Source organism: Lolium perenne, chromosome 4 (genome assembly GCF_019359855.2).
Source record: "Lolium perenne isolate Kyuss_39 chromosome 4, Kyuss_2.0, whole genome shotgun sequence".
Taxonomy (NCBI): domain Eukaryota; kingdom Viridiplantae; phylum Streptophyta; class Magnoliopsida; order Poales; family Poaceae; genus Lolium; species Lolium perenne.
Genome location: NC_067247.2, coordinates 230895352 through 230903660, shown reverse-complemented (window position 1 = coordinate 230903660; position 8309 = coordinate 230895352). Strand labels below are relative to the sequence as shown.

The 8309-nt window shown below is 48.7% G+C and overlaps 1 protein-coding gene across 1 annotated transcript; it reads left to right on the top strand.

Moving 5' to 3' along the window:
• The first annotated feature begins 964 nt into the window (after nt 1-964).
• On the top strand, nt 965-4968 carry LOC127326120 (L-gulonolactone oxidase 2-like). The gene is made up of 2 exons (XM_051352983.2): nt 965-1818; nt 3723-4968. The coding sequence occupies exons 1-2, from the start codon at nt 1114-1116 to the stop codon at nt 4812-4814; spliced, it is 1797 nt and encodes a 598-aa protein (XP_051208943.1). The 5' UTR covers nt 965-1113; the 3' UTR covers nt 4815-4968.
• Nucleotides 4969-8309: the final 3341 nt, after the last annotated feature.

Here is an 8309-nt window from a genome sequence, read left to right as displayed (position 1 = left end):
ATTTTGCAGTATTTGGTGGAGTACAAGGAAACACTGAAGGCTTACCATCAGTCATTGGAGATGAGGCAATCCCCATCGAGTCCTGGATACCAATGTTGGCAAACTCCCCCCTTGTAGACACCAAACCCTTATGTGTAGAACCTTCCTTAGTCTGTTCCAATGAATTAACCAAATTGAGCTCCAACACCGAACCTACATCATAATAATCATCTTCACAATGTAAAGAGTTGGACTATTTATATGAACACTCCCCATACCAACTACATAATTATTTTTTGCATCCATTGGAAATGTGAAGGATATATAGCAGGAATGCAGGATGGGTGGAGCAGTAGGCCGATATCCACCACGAGGCATCCAGCAGGTAGGTGCGAACGGCCGCGTGTTCCACTGACTGAATTGAGAGAGCACTCCGAACAACAAGTTATTTCCTATGAGCTATATGGATTGCGTATGTCATGCGGTTATTGCGATAGCCACATTAACACTCTGACACGGCCAGTGCACCCAGCCGGTCGATCCTTACACATGCACCCATGTAGCTAGCCCAGCGCAAAGAAGATAATGCTTCAAGTCTTCCCTATCTAAGTAATTGCCCAGCGATCAAGTAAGTTAACGTACTCTAACAATCCAACTGAAAGACATTCCTTTGAAGAAAATAACAACATGACTCGCACTAGTTTTCATTACATTGTACGCTATTTTATTGCGAAATTAGTGCAGTCGTACATTCACTAGAGCAAAGAAAGTATAAGGTTCAAACTGGCAGTTCCAACCTTTTCATTCTGTTGCTTTTGCGCATGTTACCTAGAGCTAGTTAAAGGGCGGGCATATAATCTTTTATAAAGAGCCGTATGTGTGCTGGAATAGAATAAATCCAACTCTATGGACTCATAATGAATGCACATCTCATGTACTCTTCATTTGAATTCAGTTTCATCGTAGGATTAATTATCACAAATGAAGATAGCTAACTCGTTACATATATGGCCCGGTCATCCTAATATGGTTATTTGAGGTTAGCTTTGGCTACCTTAATGCTTTCAAGTGGTTATATATAGGAGTAGTAGCTACGGTCCTTGCCTCAACCAGTCAACCCTCAGGTACAACAAGATGAGCAAGCTCAAGTTAGTGCAGCTCGAGGTCCTGATCTTCATGGTCGCTGTTACCACTATAGTGCCGGCAGCTGATCGGGCCGTCGCTAGCCCCCCACCGGACCCCGTGCAGTGCTCGTCCGGTGGCGGCACGGCTGACTGTACCGTATCGAGCGCATACGGCGTGTTCCCGGACCGGTCGACGTGCCGCGCGGCGGCCGTAGTCTACCCTTCCTCCGAGGAGGAGCTGGTGCGCGCGGTGGCAAACGCCACGGCGAGCAAGACCAAGATGAAGGTGACAACCAGGTACTCCCACAGCATGCCGAAGCTCGCCTGCCCCGGCGACGGCGACGGGCAGGGCCTCGCCATCAGCACCAGGTGGCTCAACCGCGTTGTGGCCGTGGACGCGGCCAGGATGGAAATGACGGTGGAGAGCGGCATCACGCTGCGGGAGCTCATTGCGGAGGCGGCCAAGGCCGGGCTCGCGCTGCCCTACGCGCCCTACTGGTGGGGGCTCACCGTCGGCGGCATGCTCGGCACCGGCGCGCACGGCAGCTCGCTTTGGGGGAAAGGCGGCGCCGTGCACGAGTACGTCGTCGGGGTGAGGATCGTCACGCCCGCGCCGGCCGCCAACGGCTACGCCAAGGTGCGGGTGCTCACGTCCGCCGACCCGGAGATGGACGCCGCCAAGGTCTCCCTCGGCGTCCTGGGTGTCATCTCTCAGGTAATTAACCTGGTCGATAAATTTTGTACGTACAAGAGTAGCCTATACCCTTCGTGATCGTACGTACGTGCACAAGGACGACTAGGGACATTTTAATATGTAGCGGCATGTCATGTTAATTACAATGTTTTACTCGTCTATACATGGTCACTGTTTTTACCCTGGACTTGCATCCGCGTAATTCACATAGTAATAACATATGGCTAAACATCATAACTACTTAATAATAATGTTTGTGGATGCAACTCAGTACTAATCTAAATTAGCAACTGCGTGCTACTCTACATTAAGTATGAGCTCTCATGAACAGACAAATTACAGTCAAGAAATCGACAGACCACGAGATGGAGAATCTGACCCACTTGATGCATGCAAACGTTTAGATCGATGAGTCTGTATGTGTACTCGATCCACTGGCAGGGGAAAGCACTGATATTTGATGCTTGGAGTACAAAACATGATTCGATTAGTACAGAACATGCGCCCCTCCCAGCAGGAGTGTATAACAATCATAGCACTTCATAGCTCAATTGTCATTTTTATTTGTATTTAACATGACACTTTTGAAACCAGCTAGAGAAACAACCGCTTTTCCCACCTTTTCTTCACATGCTACCATGATGCAAAGCCTTTACTTTTAATCTTCTTTGTAACAAAAAAAAAAAAAAAAAGCTTGATAAATAGCAGAGAATCGGTTGGGCAGTAAGAAACTGTGGCACTGCTGCCGCGTGAAGCTCGTGTGACTTGGGCTACTCCGCGTCTTTCCGTTTACATTTCCGTGTACATAGTCAGATCTTTCCTTTTGCATTTACATAGTCCTTTCGACCCAACCGTGTGCCTCGAATGGTTAGTGGCCGGTGGAATCTCTCCATTTGAGCAGGCCACTCGTACTTAAGATGAAGCATGACTGTGAAGAAAACAAAAGTACCCGGTTCTATGTGCACCCATGTGCCCTGGATTTGTCTATATATAACAAGGTTACAAGGGGATAAATACGTAGGGTGAAAGACGGTCAATATTTGCACATCAATTTCATAATTCCGTTTCATATATACTCATAATTCCGTTTCACCTTTTTCTTCACATGCTACCATGCATGCATCATGCAAAGCCTTTACTTTTAATTTTCTTTGTAACTAATTTTTTTATAAATAGAAGAGAATCGGTTGGGCAGTAAGAAGTGTGGCACTGTTGCCACGGGCAGCTCGTGCGACTTGCTTACCGCTCATCTTTCCGTTTACATTTTTCCATGTACATAGTCCGATTGACAGTTGTGGTTTTATTTATAAAGCGGGGCAAAAGCATGTTTCGAGGAGTCCCATCTTTCCATTTACATGTATTTACATAGTCCTTTCGACCCAACAGTGTGCCTCTAATGGTTACTGGCCAGTGGATTCTGTGGGTATGGTCGGTGGCTTCTCTACATTTGAGCAGACCACACTCGTACTTAAGATGAAGCATGGCCGCTAAGAAAACAAAAATAGCCGGTTTCTACGTGCACCCATGGGATGGGTTCGTCTATAACAAGGGGATAAATATGAAAAGTGAAAGACGGTCAAGATATGTTCAGCGGGGAAAACTTGCACAAGATTTGTGCATCAGTTTCATAATTCCGTTTTATTATATCATCGGCGCACAAGGTTTTGCTCAAGCTAGTTCTAATTCAGTTGTCCAAGCAGAAAGTTGTGAGATCGACCAAACCATCAAATTTTAGTCATTAAATTGTTTTTTACCGTCTGTAGGAGATCTTGAACTTGTCTTTGAGCTTGTGCATATGGTTGTGTTTGTGTAGTGCTCGCGGGATCATGGGTGTTGTCTGTCGGTTGTATAATAATAACAACAATGTGCTTTTCAAGAAAGAAAAAAAGTTGTACTGTAACAAGGACATGCACGATGTTTTGCAGGTGACTCTGGCACTACAACCTCTGTTCAAGCGCTCGACGACCTTCTCCGAGCGGGACGACGATGACCTCGCGGAGCAGGTGGCCAAGTTCGGCTACGAGCACGAGTTCGCTGACATCGCCTGGTACCCAGGTCACGGCCGAGCGGTGTACCGCATAGATGACAGGCTGCCGATGAACGCTTCCGGCAACGGCATCCTCGACTTCATCGGCTTCCGAGCCACCTCGACGCTGCTGATCGGAGCCAATCGGGTGGCGGAGGAGCTCTCCGAGCGGGAGGGCAACGGCAGCAGCAAGTGCCTGACGTCAAGAGTGACCCACGCGGCGCTCACGGCGGCCGGGTACGGCCTGACGCGGAGGAGGGGCTGGCTCTTCACGGGGTACCCGGTGGTCGGGACACAGGACAATATGCAGGCGTCCGGCGGCTGTCTAACGGCGCCGGAGGACGCGCTCCAGACGTCCTGCCCATGGGACCCTCGCGTGAGAAGCTCCAGCTTCTTCCACCAGACCACCTTCAGCCTGCCGGTGAGCCGCGCCAGGGCCTTCATCCAGGACGTCCAGAGGCTGCGGGACCTGAACCCGAAGTCTCTCTGCGGCGTCGAGCTCTACGACGGGATCCTCATGCGCTACGTCAAGTCCTCCACCGCGCACCTCGGGAAGCCAGCGATGCGCGGGGAGTCGGCTGACATGATGGACTTCGACATGACCTACTACCGGAGCCGCGACCCAGGGAGGGCGCGCCTCCACCAGGACGTGATGGAGGAGATCGAGCAGATGGGAATATTCAAGTACGGCGGGCTGCCGCACTGGGGGAAGAACCGCAACCTCGCCTTCATCGGTGTGGCGCGCAAGTACCCGGGGATGCGCCAGTTCCTGCGTGTCAAGAATGCCTATGACCCGGACGGCCTCTTCTCGAGCGACTGGAGCGACATGATGCTCGGCGTTGGTGGTGGAACGCCGACCAAGGACGCGCCGGGGTGCGCGCTAGAAGGAATGTGCGTGTGCTCGCAGGACGCGCACTGCGCTCCAGATCACGGCTACCTCTGCAAGCCCGGAAAGGTCTACACCAGTGCCAGGGTCTGCACCAAAGGATAGCCCGACTAATTTGGAAGAACAGAAACACACCAGCTGACTAGAATTCCCAAAGCAACCTAGAGTTGATCCAGTTGAGCAATAGCGTTATAACTTATGTGTAGTACGTCATGTGTCCTATTTTAAACAAGAGCACTGTGTATCGTTGATACAAATACGGAGTATAATACATTGTGGATGTGGTCATACTAGAGATATACAATTATAATACACAGAGCCAGTTTCGATCTGAATATATAAGGGCGTTTTCTAAAAGGGGCGTGCTGAGCGTCCCCCGGGGGATCAAATCCCGGATCCCCCGGGTCGCCAGCCGTTCGTTGCCATGCATCCAATCCGTACATCATGAGTCACTCCCGCACCTTAAAAAAAAGGAAAAAAACATCCCACGAAGCCACGACTGAAACACTCCAAGTCTCCAACCGCGCCTCCTGGAACTGCCGTCGCCGCCGACGAAGCGCTGCACCCGCGCCTCCCGGAACTGCCGCCGCCGACGACGAAGCACCGCGCCTGCCCGAAAGCACCTCCGCTCGCATCGGCAGGCTCACCGGCGACGTCGACTCCTTGGGTAGCACAACCTTCATTCCTTGGTAGCAAACCCATCGTTCGTTGGTAGCACCTCCGCTCCGAACTCCGGCGAGACCTCCGCCTTGCAGCATCCCACCTCCGGCAAGCAGAAAACGCCGCAACCAATGGTAGCAGCGATGCCTTTCTTCTGTAGCATCTGTGCTCGCCTATGGTAGCACCGCCACCTCCCATGGTAGCACCGGCGACCTTCTTTGGTAGCAGCTCGGACCGCCGGACGTAGCAGGCACCGCCGCCGCTTGGAGCAGAGCCGCCGACCTTTGGTAGCAGCGCCCCTGGCCGAAAGTAGCAGCAGCCGCCGTTTGCAACAAATCCGCCGGCCAGACGTAGAAGGCTTCCCCGCCGCTTGCAGCAGCGTCGCCGGCCTTTGGTAGCAGCCCCGCCGGCCGGACATAGCAGGCGTTCCCCCCGCTTGCAGCAGCGCCGCCGGCCTTTGGTAGCAGCACCACCGGAGGGATGTAGCAGACGCCGCCGCCTTCGGTAGCATCGCCGCCGAGGCCGGCCGTAGCTAGTTATGGCGGCCAGAGGAGCTCGGCCTCGTGGTGGCTGTGCGGTAGCAAACAACGGGCGCAGTGAAAGGTAGCCCATGGCCGCCAGGAGACGGTTATGGCGGAGGATCAGGCGAAGAGGGAGAAGAGGCGCTGCGGTCACTACGATGGGTGTCGAAGACGGCAGCCTTTGGGCAGAGAGAAGATAAAGACTATGCACGTGGTGGGCCCCCAACCATCCCGATCTCTCCAGATTCTCTAGGCCTAGCGACAGCCGGTGCCAGCGAGGCGGACGATCGGTTCGCGCGATCCCCCGGGGGAAGGAGAGCGTTTTCCTTTCTAAAAGGGCTTCTGTAAATGCTAAGAACTTAACCAGCATCACCTTACCCATTTCAAAATTTAACTCTGACAGTTTATCTGCTAAGCTGTACCTCACACTGATTTCTTTTTCTCAAATCTGACAAACAACACGACAAGAAAACGTGATTTCTAATCAAAATCAGTGCGCTTTCCTAGTGTCCAGCATACCTTCTCTAGTTTCCAAAAGTAATATACACGTCCGCCTATGAGCAATGGTAAGTGTCAGGTCCTCTAGCATACCATACTAGCGTTTGACTTTAAACAATGAACCAATTCTGTTTCCATGTGAGCAATCAACACCAAGCCCAATCTGTGATGAACTGGTCAAAAGAGAACAGCTTCATCACGGTCCTACTCTGAATATCATTGATTGGAAGAGGATCTGCGATAACTGAAGTTCAAGCTATCAGGATGTCGAGATCGTCTTCTCCATTTGTGCACTATGATAAGCTGTGTTCATCCAATTAAAACACAAAGTGATACTTGTTTGCACTATGATAAGCTGTGTTCATCCAATTAAAACACAAAGTGATACTTGTTTGTTCCCAGGATGCTGAGGTTTTTATGGTCGGAATTTGTAATAGCGTGGTTAGAGTTAATTGCTGCTCTGGTCACTTTGCAAACTTGTTCTTCTAAAAAAGGCTCAGACCTCTGATACCTTTGTGACTCGGATTTCTAAAATGAAATTGGGGGCCATGTGGCCCTTTGGTTTAAAAAAAAAGAGCATTGATTGGCCAAGTAGTTTTAGTTCATGATTTGGGCGCTTCTGTGGAGGCAAGCCTGTGATTGGTTGGATAACTATTAGGATTTTATTTCTAATCCAATGATGTATATGGTTTTGCTTAGGACACAGCGAATCTAAGATTCCATTGCTACTGTTGTAACTAATGAGCAAGGAACCACGGATGGGCTTCCGTTTGAGGGGCAAGGACGCTGAACCAAGTGAAAAATACCAAGTAATAAGAGATGTTTTGAATTGAGGAACAGGGCCGGGCCGGGAAAAATCGGGACCCTGTGCGGAACTTTAATATAGGCCCCTATATATCTAGAAAAATAGAACTAACTATATAGTGTATGTATGTCTTTTATAGACGTTTAAATTGAAAAGCTAATGTCTAGATTCCGAACTTGTAGAGAATCATCTTAATATCTATTTTTAAGAGGAACATATAGTTTTCAAAGCCATTCGGACCGACGATCTGATAAAAAATAACCTACTCCAGATTTAGACAGTAAACAGTGTCTAGATACATCTAGATTTAGACAAATCTCATACATTTATTTATAGATAGAAGTAGTACATCTAATGATTTTGATACATTTGAACTATTTGGGTTTTAAAAACAGAAAAGGAAACTTTCAGAATTTCAAAAGCTTATAGCATGCAAGGTTATTCCAATAAGTACATGTACATAGCTAAATCCATTATAAGAACTATCCCCATTAAATCAATAGAATAACACTATATATCAAATTTACCTCGCCCTCTATAAATTAAAATGGCATTTATTATTATTTAATGTGAATATGAGAATTTAAGATATTTTTGTGAAGTGCAGTTTTGGACCAATCAGAATTAGCAAAAAGTACTGAAGAAACTAAACAAGAGTACAAGGCTCAGCTGTATCTGTTTTGTGTTCCGCAAGAATCGAACCTAGAACCTCCTGGTGAACCAACAAACATTCTTACGGTGGGAACCGACTGGGCTGTTCTTTTTTTATGTTTAGCTTTCGTATTTATAATATATAAAGAGAAACTCCAATATTTTGGGGCCCCAAAAATTTTTGGGCCCTGTGCGGCCACACGGGCCGCACTCCCATGGGCCCGGGCCTGTTGAGGAACAAGCATGCTGGGATCAGAAGATACATTCCAGTGGTACAGTCTATATTTCTGTGACCTTTGAGGCTATGATGTAGCAGTACATGGTAGCATGTAACATTCTAAGTACAGCAGACAGCATACAAGTAGTAGCTTACTAGTTTTCTTAATCTGTCAGAACATGGTATCATATAACATTCTAAGCAGGCTCAAGCCTTTGACACGCCAATTGCAAGAGAACAAAAACAGC